The sequence below is a fragment of the Canis lupus genome, chromosome 2 (assembly GCF_048164855.1).
Source record: "Canis lupus baileyi chromosome 2, mCanLup2.hap1, whole genome shotgun sequence".
NCBI classification, from domain to species: Eukaryota; Metazoa; Chordata; class Mammalia; order Carnivora; family Canidae; genus Canis; species Canis lupus.
The window spans coordinates 13,784,841-13,807,251 of NC_132839.1; the positions used below are offsets into that span (position 1 = coordinate 13,784,841).

At 37.9% G+C, this 22,411-nt stretch overlaps 1 protein-coding gene across 6 annotated transcripts in view; it reads right to left on the reverse strand.

The window, feature by feature from the left end:
• Positions 1-22,411, reverse strand: part of LNPEP (leucyl and cystinyl aminopeptidase) — a 111,603-nt gene that overhangs the window by 28,352 nt on the left and 60,840 nt on the right. For all 6 annotated transcript variants that reach the window (XM_072789708.1, XM_072789688.1, XM_072789698.1 and 3 more), the window contains exons 9-13: positions 18,737-18,868; positions 15,590-15,750; positions 15,280-15,368; positions 8,296-8,479; positions 7,027-7,183 (exon numbers count right to left, since the gene is read on the reverse strand). In XM_072789708.1, coding sequence (XP_072645809.1) covers positions 7,027-7,183; positions 8,296-8,479; positions 15,280-15,368; positions 15,590-15,750; positions 18,737-18,868 — 723 coding nt within the window. The remainder of the gene's footprint in view (positions 1-7,026; positions 7,184-8,295; positions 8,480-15,279; positions 15,369-15,589; positions 15,751-18,736; positions 18,869-22,411) is intronic.

Sequence of the window (22,411 nt, forward strand, 5' to 3'; positions counted from 1 at the left end):
AAAAATTTTTCAGACCTGTAGTAAAGCAAAGCAACACGAATAGTACAGAGAATACCCATATGTTAGATTCATTGGTTTACAATACTCGTACACCCCAGAAAATATGTTCAAGTTCTTCACGTAGCATCCTATTCTTCCAGAGTACCACTGTCAATACCTAAAATGAATCCTAGTCGGAGAATTTTGAACTGCTGAAGTCATTTTCTCAACAGACCTTCTGAAAATAAGTCTCCTGTGGAGCTCCGAGAACGAAATAAAAGAAATCTGTGCAAGGAGAAGGACTCAAAGTTTGTGATAACATGTCAACTCGCTTTTGTTTGCTTCAAAAGCGATAAAATAGAGAACAGACACCTTGTGGAATGTGTGAGTAACAAAGCCTGCGAGTCATTGAGAGGACATGAAGTGGAAAAATACTTGCCAGGGTGACTGATAATCCAAGGAACATTAAAGCAATGCAGGAGATCCTATTGTATACACATGGCTGCATCGGACATGCTGCCTGCCACTGGCCTGACATTCTCAATGGCATGATAGCAAACCACCCCAAGTGAATAAAGAATAAAAGAAAATTCAAATCTACTCATAACTGCCAAGTAGAAACAAAAGAAGGAGGGTAGGGGAAAAGTTACAAGCTTCAGATTTTACTTAAACAAACAAACAAACAAACAAACAAACAAAAACCCCCTAAAACCTCAGTGGAGAAAAATGTATGTCAATGAGAATTTACTAAAATATACAGAAACCAGTAGGGAGAAAATGGCACATTAAAGTACTGGCAGCAAGGGAAACCTGACACTTGAAGCTGCTAAGGCTAGCTCACGAGCAGTTATTCCACTGGAGTTACAGGGTGCAACTTTACTAGTTATTTCTGGTACCAAATTGTTAAGATGAAATCCCCAAAGAGTTGATTTTTACATATATTTCAAATGACAACATAACAGAGCAAAAGATTTTAATTTAAAAATAATTCTGTTTTTAGATAATTCCTGTTTTATCATTTTTATAAGTAATCCAGGTTATATTTTTAATATTAATAAATCATATAGCAAGTGCTTCTATGTTGAAGCAAGGGCTTCACACATAGAACTTGCTTTTCCTGGGTTTTAACTTATTTTTTTTTAATTTAAACTCATTAAACAATAGAATCCTATCCTCTGATTTCATAAAATGAAAAAGGAAAATGGGGAGAAAAATTAAGCGGATGGGTTATACAAGCTACAAACACTGGGTATGCAATAAAATGCAAGAATGTTAGACAAAAATGATTTTAAAAATAAAAGACAGGAAAGATGGTGGCACTATATAATGTATTACATTTTGATTTACTGCTTTAATTTTACACTGATATGCCCAGGGAGTTCTTTCTTGGGTCAACTCGGCTTCTTAAAAGTGAAGTGTCAGCTTTTATTGCAAAAGGTTTATCCCACCAATCCCTCATATGTAAAAGAATGACAAACTTGTAAGTGATGAAACAGGAATATGGCTGGGATCAGATGTTAACGTCAGATGTGAGCAATCTGACACAATTCAATAGTGCCTCCAGACCCTATCGACCACAACACCACAGTATACATCACAAAATGTGATATAGATGTATGTGTTATATAGGTATGCGCAGCTTAGATAACAAAATGACCAATATATGTACACAACGCTCTGGTGACAACATAAAAAATTAATTAGACATCAGTCTTAATCATAAATACTATTTGAAGATTGGATCCAAGGACTCAGAAATGTCTGCCATTTCCAACTCTAATTAGTGTCAGATTTTATATTTTGAGAGTTTTGATGGTACGAGAATGCCCTAAGAATTTGAGAGTTTCTTCCTCTTGATAACCTAAAGCTAACCTTATTTTTTTAAAAAAGATTTTATTTATTTATTCATCACACACACACACACACACACACACACACACACACACACAAAGAGTGAGGCAGAGACACAGGCAGAGGGAGAAGCAGACTCCATGCAGGAAGCCCGACGTGGAACTCGATCCTGGGTCCCCAGGATCATGCCCCAGGCTGAAGGTGGTGCTAAACCACTGAGCCACCTGGGCTGCCCCTAACCTGACTTTTAACTGACAATCAAGTGCACAAAATCTACAGCAGTACATGGGCCCATGGGCTCACAAACATTGACTAAGCCTGCCCTTGTCATCCGAGGACCCATTCCCTGGACCCCACCCTGACGATATGTTCTTAATAAACACATGACTTCTCCGGAAACTGGAAATCATCATCTGGGATGAAGATGCGGTTACTCCTGCATCACAGAAAGAAAATATTCAAAACATCTAACTCCCTAGGTTGAATTTAGCATCTGTGTCACAGCATAGAGATAGCTTGAGGTAAGTATCAAGTGCTTTCTGACATTAGGCCCTCAGAAGAGTTATTGGAGAGAGGCAGAGGGAAGACGGCTTCTACCATCATGTAATTTAGGTGGGAACTTCAGGGATACCCTGCTAACTCTTAAAATACATTCACTACCAACATGATCCTTCAATAATTAAAAAAAAAAAAAGTGAATGACAGGGACTAAAGTTATTTATTGCTACCTATACTAGGTTGTATAGTGTCTTCCCAAAATTCATGTCTGCTCAGAATGTGTGAATGTAAACTTATTTGGGAACAGGTTTTTGTAGATGTAATACATTTAAGATAAGGTCATACTGAATTATGGTGGGCCTAAATCTAATGACTGGAGCCTATGTAATAAGAACATGGAAATTTGGACATAGAAACAAGGAGAGAATGTCCTGTAAAATGTCTTGTAAAGACAGAGGCAGAAACTGTAGTGATGCATTTATAAGCTAAGGAATGCTAAGGACTGCTGGCAACCATCTGAAGCTCGAAGAGATGCATGAAAGAGCTTCTCCCTCAGAAGGAATCCATCTGCCCTGCCAATACCTTAATTTTGGCCTTCTAGCTTCCAGAACTGTGAGAGAACACGTTTCTGCTGTTTTAAGACAACAAGTTTGTACTAATTTATTATGGCAGCCCTAGGAAACTAAATTACTACCCCAAATGGTGTTGATTTGATATGGCACTAATAACTCCCAAAGTAATCATAAAATTCAATAATAAAAAAATCTATACATACAATGAAGCACACTGGTGCTGGATCAACTGGATGGCCATATCAAAAAAATAAATCTTTGTGTCTAACTCATACCATACACAAAAATCAATTCCAGATGGATCATAGATCTAAATGTGTAAGGTAAAATAATAGTTTTCAGAAGAGAACAAAGGAGAATAACTTTGGGTTCGCAGATTTCATACACAAAAATTAAGAATTTATATTAATCAAAAAACGTCATTAAGAGAGTGAAAAAGTAAGCCAGAAGGGAGAAGATATTTGGACTCTTATCTTGAATATATAAAGAGCTCTACAAATCAATCAGAAAAAGGCAAAAAATCCAAGAGAAAAAAATCCTTAGACTTGAACACTTAACAAAAGTGTATCTCCGATGGTCAATAAACAAATCAAAAGGAATTCATCTTCACTAGTCGTTAGGGAAATACAAATTAAAGCCAAAATTGCAATACAAGTATGCATCCATATGAATGGCTACAAGTAAAAAGATTACTATTAATACGAAGTGTTGACAAGGATATAGAGCCAAATTAAAACTCAAATTCTCATACGCTAATGGAGCACAAACTGACATAATGTTGAGCAATGATGTGATAGTACAGTGTTAACTATAAATGTTATGACTCAACAATTCCACTTCCAGACACATAGCCCATATAAATGTATACAGATATTCACCAAAGATATATATGAGAATAGTCCCAGCAATGCTATTCTAATAGCTCCAAACTGCAAACAACTCAAATGTCCATCTATGGCAGCTGAAGTGGCTACTAAATGGACAATCTCTTTCATATATTAACAGTACAAAGTCCGTTCTGGATTCTAAGTTTGCCCTAAAGGGACTAATAGGTTATTTACATATTTCTCCGAAATGCACAAATATTGTAAAAAAAATTTTATTAACATTTTGGATATAAAAGAAATCTCAAATATTGACAATTTTATTTTCAAGGGAATTAGGTGAAGGTCTGTCATTTTAAAACTTAAAACAAATGGTATACAAGTATTTCAAATTATTTTAATTTAAAATCTCAGTTTAAAAAAAATGATAGCGGCAAGGAAACAGCCTTGATTCTTCCAAGAAAAAGGTATCCTTTGAAAGATGACATTCCTAGAATACAAATTAATTTAAAATACAGCAACATAACACAAACAGTGGGCTTCAGAGTGGAACTAATCTGGGTTTAAAGCTCAGCTTTATAATTCCCTAGGTAAGTGACTTGGGGGAAGTTATTTAGTCTCCCATCTAGCCAATGGGGGTGGAAATATCTATCAGGCATTGTGTGAGGCCTGAACAAAGTAATCTACGTTAAGCACTTAAGTATGGTATGCAGAATATAATAAGCACTGAAATGTGCCCGTTTCTGGTGTGTTTCACTGATTTGCTTGCTCAGCATTTACTATGGGCTGAGTCACATTCAGAAGACACTGGTTTTTATTAAGGATGGTAACAGATAGCCTCATGATATAGAAGAATGATAAAAATCTTAATTAGAAAAGATCTCAGAAATGGATGAAAGATCTAAATGTGAGACAAGAATCCATCAAAATCCTAGAGAACACAGGCAACACCCTTTTTGAACTTGGCCATAGCAACTTCTTGCAAGACACATCTATGAAGGCAAGGGAAACAAAAGCAAAAATGAATCATTGGGACTTAACCAAGATAAGAAGCTTCTGCACAGCAAAAGAAACAGTCCACAAAACTAAAAGACAACCTACAGAATGGAGGAAGATATTTGCAAATGACATATCAGATAAAGGGCTAGTATCCAAGTTCTATAAAGAACTTATTAAACTCAACAGTAAAGAAACAATCAAATCATGAAATGGGCAAAAGACATGAACAGAAATTTCACAGAGGAAGACATAGACATGCCAAAAGCACATGAGAAAATGCTCCGCATCACTTGCCATCAGGGAAATACAAATCCAAACCACAATGAGATACCACCTCACCCCAGTGAGAATGGGGAAAATTAACAAGGCAGGAAACCACAAATGTTGGAGAGGATGTGGAGAAAGGGGAACCCTCTTGCAAGGGCAAGAGGTGGGAATGGGAACTGGTGCAGCCACTCTGGAAAACTGTGTGGAGGTTCCTCAGAGTTAAAAATAGATCCGCCCTACAACCCAGCAATTGCACTGCTGGGGATTTACCCCAAAGATACAGATCTAGTGAAACGCCGGGACACCTGCACCCCGATGTTTCTAGAAGCAATGTCCACAATAGCCACACTGTGGGAGGAGCCTCAGTGTCCATCGAGAGATGAATGGATAAAGAAGATGTGGTTTATGTGTACAATGGAATATTCCTCAGCCATTAGAAACGACAAATACCCACCATTTGCTTCGACGTGGATGGAACTGGAGGGTATTATGCTGAGTGAAGTAAGTCAATCGGAAAAGGACAAACATTATATGGTCTCATTCATTTGGAGAATATAAAAATAGTGAAAGGGAATAAAGGGGAAAGGAGAGAAAATGAGTTAAAATATCAGTGAGGGAGACAGAACATGAGAGACTCCTAACTCTGGGAAATAAACAAGGGGTAGTGGAAGGGGGCCGGGCGGGGGGATGGAGTCACTGGGTGACAGGCACTGAGGGGGACACTTGGCGGGATGAGCACTGGGTGTTATACTATATGTTGGCAAATTGAACTCCAATAAAAAAAAAAAAAGACCTCAGAAATCATCTAATTTAAGCATCATGCTTATGGGTTAGGTAGGTGTGGCTCTTTTGGGGTCAGAACAGACACTTGGGGGAAAAGGTGCTTCTCAAGTTCTTATGGCCCACCAGCTGGGCTTGCCTTCCCCCACTGAGAATAGTGTGTGATGGGAGAACTCATCACAGAGGATGTGCAGTAGACTAACTAATAAGAGGCAGAAGGGAAGTGGCTTAAAAAAAAGATATAATCCAACCACATCTTTTGACCAGTGAGGACACTGAAACCCAGAAGACATTCTAATTTCTGGTTCAATACTTTCTTGCTTTTTCTGAAAGCTGCCTTTGGCCAGGTCCCTGGAAAACCTGATGGATTTCTTTCCTTTTTTTTTTTTTTTTTTTTTTTAAGATTTTATTTATTTATTCATGAGAGACAGAGAGAGAGAGAGAGGCAGAGACACAGGCAGAGGGAGAAGCAGGCTCCATGCAGGGAGCCTGACGCAGGACTCGATCCCGGGTCTCCAGGATAACGTCCTGGGCCGTAGGCAGGCGCTAAACCACTGAGCCCCCCAGGGATCCCCAAACCTGACTGGTTTCTAAAGCAAACCCTATTGTCAGAATGTGCTTATTCAGAGAATGAGATGAAACAAAGAATTCATCTCTTCCTCCCGACCTTTTAAATACTCTGCCAACAGTTTAATACTGAAAGGTTAGTATTAAACCTAATTTAATACTAATTAGGCAACTGGTTTTAAAAAAGGGAAAGCAGTCACCAATACCAAGACTCCTTTAGCACTTTGCAGAGAAATATATCCACCTGCATCATCCTCCCTAAGAAAGTTATCAGCAAGGACTCCTAAAACAGAATAATCTCAATACAAACATAACTGTCATTTCATAATGACCACTAGGGAATCAATGTGGAACACCACATTGGAAAAGGACCTACTTCAAGCATTTATTATATAAAAATAAACTGGAATTTGAATAGAGAAGTTTTCTTTTCCTGTGACCTCATTTTGACAGCAGTGTCAGAAGTCCTTATTTTGATATTCAAACAAGACCATGTTATGCTAAGTCTTTTATCACCTCTTCCTGGTAAGCAATGAGATTATGATTCAAAGTAAAGATTTCATACCTAAGAAAGTGAAGAAAAGGGAATATAACTGGTTGCTTTTTTCAGTCTATTACTCTGCCAAATGGAACTGTGAATGACATTAAAGGCGAGCAACAAAGACACGCTAGCAATAAGGCAGACTTACCACTACTCTTGAGGCCAGATCCATGTATCCCAGCTTTTCAAGGAGGTTATAGATGAGGCCCGTCTGGAACAGGGCTTCAGTGATGGGTGCAGTACAGGTCTCATTTCCAAGGTAATCAATCAAATCAAAGGCCCTTCGAAGAGATACCTTGCCTAGGCTAACAGGTAAAAGAACAGAAAAGTCAATATGATGAGGGAGATAAAATCTATATGCATGTAGAGACACTTTATGAATAGATGATGAGTCTTGGAGAACTACAATTTAAGCTTAGAGTGGCATTCTGTAAAGTTAGACTAAACATTATTATCTTAAGTTCATGTGTATGACCCAAGGTTAAAGATACATTTCATGAGAAAGATAAATAATAGCTCAGGTTTTATTTTCTAAGTTACCTGTAAATTGCTACTGACTCATGGAAAGTATTGCAATGTCTTAGGGGAGAAAAGATGAAGAGCCTCATTTTATTTATTTATGACTTGTATTTACCAGATGAGGATATGTGACATAAAAAGGTTCTGAATCAAAAAGAAAATATTTTGCTATTTGTAGAGGAATTTGTCAAACTTGGTACAGCAAGATTCACTGTGAATTTATGGTGAATATATTTTAAAAATTAACCATTTAAGAGAAATCAAAACAATGATGGCTCAGATGCTCTAAGGTCACTTCATAAAAAATAAACCAAAATAAGAAGGTCAAAACAGTCAGAATATCCCATGTGTCTCTAGCCCCATTAACAATCCAAGTTGGTAACCTTACTATTCTGAGGCTATCTACACACAAGGTCACCGCCATACTTGGTTGTGAGATTCTATAATGCCTGGAGTGGTTGGGAGGCAAGCTAGACACAAATAAGAAGGCCTCAACTCTGAGACATCACTCAAACCAGTGGGTAAGCACTAAGCTTCATGCCTAAATTAAATGCTCCTTGAAAAGAATTCTCTCATGAAATAGAGTCTGAACTCCTACATTAATTTATTCAGCAAACATGTGTCTTACCTGTTGGTATCACCAAATCTTAAGACATTATTTAAACCTTGTTATTTAACTGTTCAATATTTTGTAGTGGATGTTTCTATATAGATTATAACACCCTCGAAGGGAGGAATTATATCTTATATCTTCCTAATCATCCAAAATGAATAATACCTAACAGTCAATACACACTATTTAATTGTTTTTTTTTTTTTTTTTAAGTGTTCTTTTCTACAACACACTCATTTAAAAACAAACCAACCAACAAACCCAAACCAAGCACACTGTATGTACCCTGCAAGTTCAAAGATGTTGTTGATGAGGTTGGCTCGGTCTTTGTCACTTAGGACATAAGGATTTGTTTTCAGCTGTTTGATTAGTGCTTCCCAGTCATCATCCCCATAGTGTACAATATAATAGCCATTCATGTTTGTATTGACTTTGATCCACTGCACTTCTTCTGTAAGATTGATGACACCTAATACAGGAAAAAAAAGAGAGAGATGTGATGAGATAACAAGGGAGGAAAAAGTATTAAATAGACGTTTTGTTTGTTTCAAAGTGACTATAGTATATTTTTACATTTAATCATTCTAAGAAACTAAATGTCTGCCTCCTAGTGCAGTTATTTTAATGTTAGCAAAGATCACCACTCATTCATTTAACATTTATTTAATAGTGAACAAGACAGAAATGACCCTTCTTTCACAGGTCTTACAGTCTAACGTAGCCAGCAAGGAGAGTATCATATAAATGTTACTGATGGACAAAGAAAATATGCCATTGCATGGAAGAACACAGAAGGAATGCTTCACCACCTAGGAGATGTTAGGAGAGGTTTCTGGGAAGAAATGACACCCACATTGAGAGTTCAAGATATATGGGTGTTTTAAGCAAGTGACAAGGGACCCTAAGTGTCTAAGGCCCAAAGACAAAGTATACATGGTGTCTGTGCATTGAACTGGCTCCAAGTTCAGCGGAGCTAGAGGAGAGAAACAGGAAGAAAGGGCAGGAGTGTGCAGGGTGAGAAAGCAGGGAAGACGGTGAGAGAACCACATAAAATGTGTTCCATCTCTGTCTTTCATTACATTGGTGGCGGAAGAATAAACGAAGCCATTTGGAGAAGTCACATAATTCAAAGCTAGCAAAAACAAACATTAGGAAGGATTAAGATCTCTTTAAGCACAAGTAAACTCTTACTCAGTTAAAGTAATAGGAAAAGTGATATGCATTTTTGGGGTCCCTACCATTATGTATATATAAATGCTGAAATAACTGTTGGAAATTTATATAAAATCATTTCAATTAAAAAGTAGTCATAATGGGGATCCCTGGGTGGCTCAGCGGTTTGGCGCCTGCCTTTGGCCCAGGGCGCGATCCTGGAGACCTGGGATCGAGTCCCACGTCAGGCTCCTGGCACGGAGCCTGCTTCTCCCTCTGCCTGTGTCTCTGCCTCTCTCTCTCTCTGTCTATCATGAATAAATAAATAAAATCTTAAAAAAAAAAAGTAGTCATAAAATATATGACTACAAAAAATATTACTACAAAATCTGACTACAAAATGTATGCAGGAACTTTTAAAATCCTTCAAATTACTAATCAAGAAATGTCCTTTACAACTGGCAACAAAGACGTGGATTTAATATAAATGTTAAGTGTATGCTTCTAAGCATCTTCAGAATTACTCTTTATGAATACAGTTCCACCAGCTTACTATTTTGTTTACTGCTAACCCCTCAGTGCCCAGAACAATGTTCCAAGCAGGTACCCAAAAAATACTTGCTGAATTAACAAATAAACAAAACAATTATGTCACAGTAAATGTTTTCAAAACAAATCTAAATAAGGTTTGGAGATGTATATAATGTAAGTTTTCTTTCCAATTTTATTTTTTTTGAAAGATTTTATTTATTTATTTATTCATGAGAGACACACAGAGAGAGGCAGAGACACAGGCAGAGGGAGAAGCAGACTCCCTGCGGGGTGCCCGATGTGGGACTTGATCCCTGGACTCAGGATCACGCCCTGAGCTGAAGGCAGACACTCAAGCTCAACTGCTGAGCCACCCAGCTGTCCCTTCTTTACAATTCTAAAGTAAGGAGTACTGATTTTTAAAAATTACAGAAGAGGAACAGGGACAAGGAAAATAATCTAACCTCAATGAAAACATTGTACAGTGTATTTCCTGCTCAGACTTTTCCATACACATTTTAATTGATGTAATATTTCACACAGTGGATAGATATGCATTTATTTTTATACTGCTTTATCTATCAGATTCCACCCCCAGTCATTTTTTCCACTGTCTTCAAGGCACAGTATTCAAATATCTTCATAAATTCCATTTAAAGACTTACCACAGTTTAAGCCATCTCTTAGTTAGAAATATGTAGGCTGTTTTAAAATTTCCACTATCATAATAACTCTGTACGATGGTTTTTACACATAAGATGCTTTAGGAATACATTTAAACCCTTTGGTACCTAAAGTCTCAGATCTATCAACTTCAAAAGCAGGAATTATTAAAATTTATCAGATTCTCTTAATACCTAGTTACTCCAATTCTACTGAAACTACAGAGGATGTTTAATATGGAAAGGGCTTACGTTCTGATCAGGTCTTAACATGACATATCAGATAATCAGTCTTTTTCACTAAAAAATTCCATATCAATTTCTGTTTTATGGCTGATACAGCAGCAGATGGTAAAGATCAACTACAGTAATAGGATTTTTTTCCTTTTCATAGAGCAGAATGCAGTTCTAAGGAATAATTGTGAGGACAAAGTAGCTGCTCCAGGTTGGAGACATTTTAACAAAGCAAGGACTAATGAAATTAACTTTATCATTAACTATGGCAAAAATATCGACGTTCTCCAGGTCACCAAACATAATTTCAAACCACAGAGCTTTTATCAAAAAAGGGCCTTGGGAATAAGGACTAAAGAGCTCCAAATCTCCCTTTCCCAAAATAGGAGGCAAGAAATGATAGGTATGGCAATTCTTCCACAGGATGGATGCAAGGAAAATACTGAAATACAGTGTATTTTGACTGATAAGCAATTTGCCACGTTGTAAACTTGGCCAAGTCCAGACGGTAGAAAGCAGGAGGGCAGCTGGGAGAGTACTTGAGATTATTACTGTTGTCTCGATGACAGGATATGGAGCAGTGCAGCCAACAGCACAGAGAGGAGAATTATCATTTAAAGAATCAACATATTAGTCTTTTTTAGGTCTTCTGAATGATCCAGAATGAAGGACCTTAAAACCACAGGTATTAAAAAATAAAAGCTTTGCACACAAGGGAGGTAACTACATCCTACAGCTTAAATGTGGATGAGGCTACCCTCATATGTTTTTAATTTATCATAATCATTAACAGATTAAGAGTTCAATTTTCACAGTCCATTGAGCATTAAAAAAGAGTAACTCCAATCTTATATGGCAGAAGCCCAGATGAAGTAATTTAGTAGTGATTTTAAAAACCATTTGTCAATAAGTTATGAAAATCAACTACTGTTTTATACAGAAACATTAAAACACAGAAACAAAAAAACAAGTTCTTACAACAAAGTTGAAAAATTTCCTGTGTAGCTTGTTCCAGTAGGTTAGCATGATACACGCAGCTGAACTACATCCCCTCTCGTTCAAAAGCATTCCTTTCTCCAATAACCTTTATTCTCCTTTATTTTATTAGAGGGGGAAAAAGGCAAGAGCAGAGGATGGCACATGATAAATATTTTAATTATATGCCCTTCCTTATTCTTTTTTTCCAAATGCCTTTCATTCAAAGACAATGACAGGTCTTTTAGTTGCAGATACATTCTGGCACAGTGATACCATGAATGTTTCAAATTAGATTGACTATAAAGATTTCCTATAGTTAAAGAGCTTAGGTCCGAGTAGGATGTGGATGAGAGAGAGCATAGGGAAGGAAAAAGAGGGGAAAGGGAAGAGAAGGGAGAAGGAGACACTATTTTAGTGTAATTTCCTCAATATGCAGCTTGAAAAACTGGCACACCTTCTTATTCACAACTATTAATCATTCAAAATTCATGTATGTGGGGAAAAGTGACAAATATGTTGATCAAATAAAACTCCTATATTTGATTGAACAAATGGACTAACCCAGGAACCCTAGCATTAGAACACATGGAAATATACTATAGATTTAACAAACCACCAAACCACCAAGATAACACACTGTACTAAAGTCATATGGCAAAAAATAAGCCTCTGTAGTCACCATCTCTGCTAATATTTCTTTTGAGAATAGAAACAAATTAAAATAAGAGCGCTTCTTGCTGGAGCCTTAGGAACCAACATGACCCAACCATCCTCAGGGTCAATAATTTTTTGTGAGGACAGAACATTTTCAATGTGGACTCTCAAAACCTGAACTGCCAGATATTAAAATAGCAACGGCAGCAGTAGCAGCAAGGGCAGTAACATTTGAGAAGAGGAAGCAACAGACACTGCTTTCATCATCTATTGGCTCAGTTCCAGCTCCAGATTAAACCAATTATATTGCAGTATATTTTGCATATTTCCCTTTATTAAGAATACTTACAAGTGAAGGAAAAAGGAAGGTTTTATTTCACCAGGATTTGAATGCTATTTTTCTAAAACTTTTTACAGTGAGATCTGAAACTGAGTCACCTTGTTACAAACTAAAATTTATTCATTTAAAACATTTTTTGGGTGCCTACTGGGTGCTAAGCTCACAAAAATGATTCATAGAGGCCATGATCTCTACCTTAAATGGGGAATATATCTAATGTGAGGATAGACATAAGTAGAACAGTACTTCAGTATATCAAAAGAAGGTAAGTAGAGGATATTATTCTTAAACACTCAGGTAGGCATCCAACCTATCCTGGGGTAAGGGAGAGCTTCCTGGAGCAAGCAGTGGGCACACTGAGATCTGAAGAATGAACAGCAGTAAATCGAAGGAATGGGGAGACAAGAATGTTCTTCTGGGAGAGAAAACAGTATATGCAAAGGCCCAGAGACATGAGGCAGGATAGCATGTTTGAGGGGCTGAAAACAGCTTTTGTACAGCAGAAGCATAGAATGCCAGGCAAGGGCTTAGGGAGAAGAGGCTACAGCAGTAAAATATGAGCTAGACTTTGGGATGTGAATCTCAAAAAGAGTTTAAGAAGCTCATGTACAAACTGAGCTGAAAAAGTTAAGTGTAAATAAAAGCAGACTTCTTATTGTCCAATTATTTCTGAAGCCACCAAAAACTTACATACTATTGGGAGGTTGACAAATTTCCTTACTGGTCCAAAAAGGGAGATGGGATTAAGTGTTCTTTCTTCAGCCAGGGACCATCCTTCCAAGGCTACTTAAAAGTATGGAGCTTTGTTTTCATCAAGGAAGGCAGCATCTCTGGTTATGTTATATTAATCAAAGATGTAACACTATCAAGTGTTCTCAGCATCTCAAATAATGAGATTGTTTTAACACTCCACTCTAGTTAAACTGCAATGCAACTGGCAGGCTCATATAATTCAACTGGCATTATAAATTATTACTGCATAGCAGAAGGGCAACTTAGAAATGTGTACTAAATCACAAAAGATAACAATCTTCATTTCTGAGAATCATTCCCATAAAGAAGTTCATATAATGACCAAACATGTAAGACCCTAAATTTTTACTGAGACTTTTTAAAATAGAGACAAATGGTGTATCAAATGTCCAACAGTAAGGAAAGATCAAATAAAATATATCTCTTTTTTAACAAGATATAAAAATCACCTATACACAATGACATTGACTAAGTAAAAAATATTTTAAAAATTATTAGAAAGAAATAATCATGAGAATAGTTGTGAATCCATTTTCTAGATTTTATGTACTATGGGTCTACCACATTTAAAGATTTATTTTTCAATAATAGCATTAACAACAGCTAACATTTATATAGCACATAACACATGCCAGACATTATTATAGGTGCTTTGCATAAATGAACTCAATCTTCACCATAACACTATAAAATATGATCCCTATCTCTACTCTACAGCTGAGGGATGAGGCTCAGAGAGTCACAGAACTACCTACAATCATACAAGTGAACCAGACAATCTGGCTCCAAAGTTCATTCCATTAACCACTAGGCCATACTCCCCTCTCAAAAATATAGGCTTAAACACTAGATACAAATTCAAACAAGAAATTTTCCCTTTCCATAAATCTAGAGTATCCTGCAGGACCCAAAATATTCATATTTTCTCAGGATGTGTGGTGTGGCATTCGTAGTGATATTTCACCAATGGTCAGAAACTACATTTCGATTTTTTTTTCATAGACTACTTATGTTATGGGTCCAACATATACAATCTTTACATTTTCTTATCCCTCCTTGCAATCATAATTTCTTGCCCCATTTTCTTTTTTTTTTTTTTAAGATTTTATTTTTTTATTCATGAGAGACATAGAGAGAGGCAGAGACACAGGCAGAGGGAGAAGCAGGCTCCATGCAGGGAGCCCGATGTGGGACTGGATCCAGGGTCTCCAGAATCACACCCTGGGCTGAAGGCTGTGCCAAACCGCTGAGCCACTGGGGCTGCCCGCCCCATTTTCTTATTGCCAAAAAATGTATACTATGTTCACAGGATATTTTGTAACGATAATTTACTCTGAATCTAGATCCTGAATCAACCTTTATTATGCATAAGAATCATCTAAGGTACTTGTTGAAATGCAGTCGCCCATGCTCACCCCTAAAAAGGAGATAGCAGAGCATACTTCAAGAGACTGCTCTGCTTCTACTACTTTATACTTTGTAACATAAAATTTATCTAGGCTATAAAGACAGCATTTGCAATTTTCTACCAAGACTGCTAGCACAGTCAGCGCAACTGTTTATACCTTATTTCACTACCTTCATACATGATAGATGGACCAATATCACTTTAGTCCTGTCTTGTATAGGTGACTCATAAAACACACTCCGAAACTGTACACTTTGGAAAGTATAATCTCCCTCTTGGGCAGCCCTGGTGGCGCAGCGGTTTAGCGCCACCTGCAGCTCAGGGCATGATCCTGGAGACCCTGGATTGAGTCCCACGTCGGGCTCCCTGCATGGAGCCTGCTTCTCCCTCTGCCTGTGTCTCTGCCTCTCTCTCTCTCTCTCTGTGTCTCTATGAATAAATGAATAAAATCTTTAAAAAAAAAAATCTCCCTCTTGCTGCTTGGTCAGATTTCTTAAAAAAAAAAAAAACATGCTGTTTCAAATTTCTTATCAGAAAAGAGTTAATTAGAGTCAAACCTGATTTTTTGTCCAGTAAAAATACCAATGGATATTTTGAGTAATTTCTTCCCTCAGTGACATAGGATAGTGGAATATGCCAGAGATAGCTGTGAAAAGAAAATATTGGAAGATTATTACTCTCTCGAATATTTTAGTCAGTTACACATAATTTGGTGGGTCCTTTTCTTTCCCTTTGGCGGAAAGGAGAAATTTTCAAGCTATCCCCAGAAAAAGATAATCTTGTTAGGTTTCCAAGGCGATTGTAATTTACAAATACTTTAACCCAAGGGTGCAAAAGAGATAGCAGGCAGAAAGGGCATGAACGTACCTTGCATCTGAAGGCTGCATTTCAGGCTTCATATTTAAAAAGTATCTTTCTTGTTGTACATGAAGTTCCTTTCCTTTTCTTTGAACAGTCACTAAAGGAAATCCTTTCTGCAGGGTCCATGTTTTCATCATTTTCTTTACATCTAGTGTTTTGTTTGTGACCTATAAAAAAAAAAAGAATTATTTTTGCTTAAAAATAAACAGCTTAAAAACTTTACAGTTTGTACCTTTCCCTCTCTGCCTACCATATTCTATGAAGATTATGTGTACTGTTTTTTTTAAAGATTTTATTTATTTATTCATTCATTCATTCATTCACGAGCGAGGGAGAGAGAAAGAGAGAGAGAGAGAGGCAGAGACACAGGCAGAGGGAGAAGCAGGCTCCCCGCAAGGAGCCTGATATGGGACTCGATCCCAGATCCTGGGATCATGCCCTGAGTCGAAGGCAGATGCTCAACCGCTGAGCCACTCAGGCGTTCCAGACTACGTGTACTGTTAATATAAAAACAGGAGCACAAATGTGGAGTTAAATACAATTCTAATCTAAGTAAATGAGCAACTGCTAAAAGGAAAGTCACCTGGCACAGAACTAAGTGACAACTAGAGAAAGTAAGAGAAACCCTGTGTTGAGAGAGAAGTTCATTCACTGAGTGTTTGTCAAAATCTCTAAGTAGGGACAAGCACTCCTTCAGCTCACAAGACTACCACTGAGAAGGTATGAATAATGATACACGCTCTAGAATAAGAAGCACAGCTACTCAATTCCTATGAGTCAGCCTGTGTACAGATTTCTCTTTATTCCTCAGACCCTCTGATTTTGTAAATGTTAATGCTCATCTTGGAAAGAACTAATACTGTGTGAGTGCCAGAAAGGAGCAGAAGCGTAACATGTCAATGGGTCAGGTGCCTTGACTCTAAGTTTCTCCAAACAACAGTAGTCACCTTTTCTGATAGTCACAGACACTCTCCCAGAAATTGCATCAACTTACCTATGAAATCTAGCATCCAGTGTCAGAGGTCCACAGACCCTCTAAAACCCACTGTCCCTATGACATCTGGCATCAATGATCGAGAAGAAATTCTGGAACAACTATCTCTTTAAAGCATGTGAGTTAACCTTCTGATTCCAATCAGTGCTCTAGGTTGTATATGCATTTGAACTGCAAGCACCTAAAATTGTTTAAGTGCCTTAAGTGTTTGGTAACAGTATCACTCCACAATGGCAGGCCTCACCTCAGTCTCCATATGCCCATTTATTTAAAGCAGAAAAGATGGATCAAACCTATCCAAATTCGCTGCAACATTAATATTACATTTCTCAGGGCTCTGATATATTCATTTCTGGATAATGGATTGGGAAGGAAACAAACTTTGCCGAAAGCACTTTGGGTCTTTGAAATGGGATGGGAATGAAAAGGCCAGGGCATACTTTGATGCAGAGGTCGAAAAACCTGAGGATAATGTTAGGGACGAGGTCGGGATAGGAAAACTATGAGGCAAAAGCTGAAGTAAGTCAGAAAGGAAGAAATATATTCTCAATACAAGGAGATAATACAATGAGTATAGAGTAAAGAATGTGCTTCCAATTGAAATGTTACCATATGATGAGAAAACAAAAAAACAGTGATGTGGAAGCAACTCTTTAGTAATAGGGACTAATCCATCTTCGCAAAGAGAACTGAGAGAGAAGGGAAGGTACACCTTCTGGGCACAGGGTTAACAGCTAGAAAATACAGGTTGAAGATAAGAAAAGGAAGCAGGAAGAGTATATGGAAGAGATTCAGAATACGAGGGTTTTTTTTTGTTGTTGTTGTTATTTTAAAAATTTATTTATTGGGGATCCATGGGTGGCTCAGCGATTTAGCGCTGCCTACAGTCCAGGGAGTGGCCCTGGAGACCGGGGATCGAGTCCCACTTCGGGCTCCTTGCATGGAACCTACTTCTCCCTCTGCCTGTGTCTCTGCCTGTGTGTGTGTGTGTGTGTGTGTGTGTGTGTGTCTCACGAATAAATAAATAAAATCTTAAAAAAAAATAAAGATGTATTTATTTTAGAGAGATAGAGTGTAGAAAGGAGGGGGCAGAAAGGGGAAGAGAGAGTCTTAAGCAGACACTGCACTGAGCATGGAATCTGACACGGGGCTCAATCTCACAATCCTGAAATCATGACCCTGAGCCAAAATTGAAAGTCAGACGCTGTGCTACCCAGGCAGCCCCAGAATAGTTCTTAATCCTGGGCCCTAAAACTTTGAAACTTTGTGCATATATGTAGGTTTTTTTTTGGGGGGGGGGAGGAATATGTCCAGAATTTTCATCAAAGTTTCAAATATGTCTGTGATCTTCCAAAACATTAAAACCCCTGATCTGGATTAGGGTAACAACAAACTAAAATGCTCCTGGGGGTTATACAATTAGCATACATGCACAATGCAGGCTGGGTTCATGCATTACTCTGAAGCTTAACTCAGACCTAATTGCACTGCTTGTTAGAACATTTGCAGGCGCAAAAAAATCCAAACAGCAAAATGATTCAAGGGCAATATGGAGCCCATGGAGGCCAGCTTGTAGTATATCATCTATAAGGATGGTCTTGTAAGAAAAGAGCCACAAAAGTCAGGAAGCTTCATAAGGCAGAGTGAGGAAAAAATAAATAAATAAATCAGAGGTAAAGATGCAAAAGGATAAGAAAAGGAAAACAGGGCAGCCCCAGTGGTGCAGCGGTTTAGCGCCGCCTGCAGCCTGGGGTGTGATCCTGGAGACCCAGGATCGAGTCCCACATCGGGCTTCCTGCAGGGAGCCTGCTTCTCCCTCTGCCTGTGTCTCTGCCTCTCTCTTCGCTATCTCTGAATGAATAAATCTTTAAAAAAAAAGAAGAAAAGGAAAACATATTTTTGAAAAAAAATTCAAATAATGAAAATATAATAATATATCTATTACTTCAGGAAGGGCTACTTTCCTACAAAGCAGGAATCAAGATTAAGGTACAGAACAAAAATGGTTATACAAAAATGTTATACATCTATTTCTTGACCTCTGTGCTTTCTCAAATAACTATCTTTGATATTATTGCTTATTTATATGCTTGATAAAAATATAAATGGAAGAACTCTGATCTTCTTTAAGAACTAAATAAAATATTCAGGTCACTTACCTCATTAAAACTATTCCACAGATCATCACTTTGAATGGAGGCATAGCTATGATTATGCAGATAAAAAACAACAGCATGTTGAAACACATCTTCACTAAGAAAAGTTTTCAGCATCAACAAGAGGGAAGCTCCCTATTCAAAAAAAAAAAAGAAAAGTGAGAAAAGGGAGTAAATAAAAGACTACAATAGGTTTATAGAATTGAGAATCTAAAATTCAAAATATAATTATTCTAATAATATACTCACATATAGAGAACCTAGTTGTAAAACACTGTTATTTACTGTCATATAATCAGATGTGAATGGTGTTCAAATTGTCTTAAAAATTATTTTAAGAGATCTGACAAAAGAATAATGGGAGCAGATTCCCACGTATACTAATCCTACTATAAGCCATTTATGTAGTTTATCAGTTTCTATCTCAGTGTTGTGATAAAAGCTAAGTGTCTGTGAATATATCTTTAATAGAAAAATATGCCAAATCTTCTGTGGAATCCCCATCTCCATCCCCAGTGCTCAGAATACCAGTTGAATTCATGGGTTCACTGCTGGAGACAATAAACAAGCAGAACTCCAAAAGCCTCTCTGCTTGGGAGTACATTAATTTCCAGTTTCAATATATCATGTTGCTAAAATAACCAAGATCTCTCTTCTTCCTGCAGAGTCACTTCAAATATGTTTGGAACTAATGAATGTATAGGGCAGTACGCATACACTAATAATTCAAAATCCGACATGCAACTGTTAAAGGCACTTCAGTGACACCAGTGAGTCACCAAAGCATATGTCACCATCTCCAAAAACCACTTTTGTGAAGTCATCCCCGATTTGAGATAGAAATATTTCTCTATCTTCAAGAGCAATTTATATCACTTTCTGCATCTGCTACAGATATATATTTAAATATATATATATATACATATACTTATCTAATTATTTATTAATTCATTTCTTCTTCTAGACTGTACCCACCCTAGTTGAGGGAAAATCCAAAAAACTCAATTCCAGGGACTAAAACAATACCTACTACACAGAAGGAACTCAAATAGTCTTTGATTTTCACTTCTGGTAAAAATGTAGTAATATGAAGCCATCAAGATCATCAGATACAGGGCAGCCGGGTGGCTCAGCGGTTTAGCGCTGCCTTCAGCCCAGGGCCTGATCCTGGAGTCCCGGGATCGAGTCCCACGTCAGGCTCCCTGCATGGAGCCTGCTTCTCCGTCTGCCTGTGTCTCTGTCTCTCATGAATAAATAAATAAAACCTTTAAAAAAAAAGATCATCAGATACAGATAACCGTATTTAATACCTACGACTCCCTTTTTTCTATACCATGCTTCATGGCGTTACTTGTTCTACACATTTAAGTATTCATTCTTGTTGGTAACAGATCCCTTTCAGCCTTGCATCACCAGCTTTCCCTCACTACTATTACATTCCCATTAACAAAACTATGCAATATTCCTCATATAAAACAAATAAAAGATGTCCTTCCTTTCTTTAACCCCATGCCTTTTCCAGTTATCATCCTATTTCTTATTCCCCCTTTGTAGTAAACTTCTCAAAAGAGCTGTCTGCATTTGCTAGCTCCATTTGCTCTCTTAACCACTTTCTCTAGAGCCATCATCCAATCATCACTCCATTGGAAGTGTTTTTATCAAGGTCACGGGAGAACTTCGTGGTGTCGAGCCAATGGCAATTCCCACACTCATCAACCTGCCAGCAGCATTTGATATGATTAATCATTCACTCCCCGTTTGGAGTCTTTCTGCACTTGGCCTTGGGACACCTCTCTTGATTCTACCCCTATTCACTGACCATCGTTCTCAGTCTCTTGCTGGATCCTCATCTTGCATTGAAACTCCTCATTTTGGTGTCTCTGGCATTTTTAAAAAGGTTTTATTTATTGATTCAACAGAGAGAGAGAGCACAAGCAGGAGGAACAGCAGAGGGAGAGGGGGAAGCAGGCTTCCTGCTGAGCAAAGAGCCCAATGTGGGGCTCGATCCCAGGACCTTGGGATCATGACTTAAGAAGGGAGATGCTTAACTGACTGAGCCCCCCAGGCGCCCCTCTTCTGGCATTTAAATTTCAGGCCTTTTTTTCTTTTTCTTTTTCTTTCAAAGTTTCCTTCCTAGTTGATCTCCTCAACAGACAATCTACATCAAAATTAGGATTGAAGATCAAAAACCCCAGATAGAATATGTCTATAAAACACATTTCCCAAATGATCCTTACTTGTTCTTGCATACAATACTGGTAAATTACCCAAGAGTCCTACTTTTCCCAATTATGTGGAGTATTTGCCAGACTTCCAATCCTGAAATAAGTAGTTACCATACTGACAGGAGTTAGGTATGCTGTGAAGACCACATGATCAGAAGACACTGAATTTGGGGTTTTGGGGATATGGGTCAGAGGATGACAGTGCTCTGTAAAAACAAATCCTGAAGTAACAGTTCTGTATAAGAACAGAACTACAAGTTTAAACATTTTATTGACAGATCCGAAATGGGCTTTAAAAATCACAGCAGGTGCTCTACTTGGAATATATTTAATATAGGTGATTAAACTCTTCAGTTCTCATGTTAACAGTACCACCATTTTCTATGCCAGTTAGGTGTTAACCTGGAGAACATGGCTCCCTCTTTGCCTGCCTGCCTTACTCTGTCACTAAATCCTTCAAGAACCTCCCTCCCCCGACTGTTCTTTTACACTCATCATTTTCCTTCCACTTTCACTACCACTCCTAATTTCACACTTTTACCACATCATGCTTGCACTTTACCAGCAACTTCCTGACTTCAGGTCTCCCTCCACTTAAATCTACTTTGTAAGCTGGAACAAATTAGTTTTCCTAAACAGTAACTTTAATCAAGGAATTCCTTTGTTTGAAAAATCTTCTAAAGCTTCCTACTGCTTACAGAAAAAAGTCCAGATTCCTGATGGAATTCAGAACCTTCTACAACTGCCCCAACCTACCTGTCTCATCTTTCCCCTACTCCACATATGGCTTCCACTACAAGCATTTACTCCCTAAACAAAAATTTCTTGCCCATTAGTATTCCTTGTTCGTTGTACACCTCACTGCCCCATTCCTGCCCTACTCAGGGCTTCCCATTCTTCTTTATCTGTATTCTTTTTATCATTTAATTCCCTTCAATTCCATTTTCCTCTAAAAAAGTTCTCTTCATAATTCTAAGTAAAAAAAGTTTGTACCATTCATTCCACATATATCATCTCTTATTGCTTAACAAGTACCCACCACCTAAACTTTGAGCTTTTGATGATATGTCTCTCACATGTTTTTTGTATTTTCTCTGTCCAGTGCAGGAAGTCATTTATTAATCAATCAATCTGACAGCCAGAGTAAGAAGGCAAAAATAAGTCCTAACATTCATGACTCCCTCCAAAACTGTGAGTGGCACTGTTCTGTCCCCTGACCTATGGTGACCCCCTCTTTTTTAAAAAAAATATTTTATTTATTCATTTGAGAGAGAGAGAGAGCCAGTGTGCGACCAGGGGTGGGGGGTTACAGGAAGAGGGAGAAGCAGACTCCCCGTTGAGCAGGGAGCCCAACACAAGGGCTAAATCCCAGGACTCAAAAATCATAACCTGAGCCAAAGGCAGATGCTCAACCATCTAAGCCACTCACTCAGGCACCCCTGACTTATGGTGA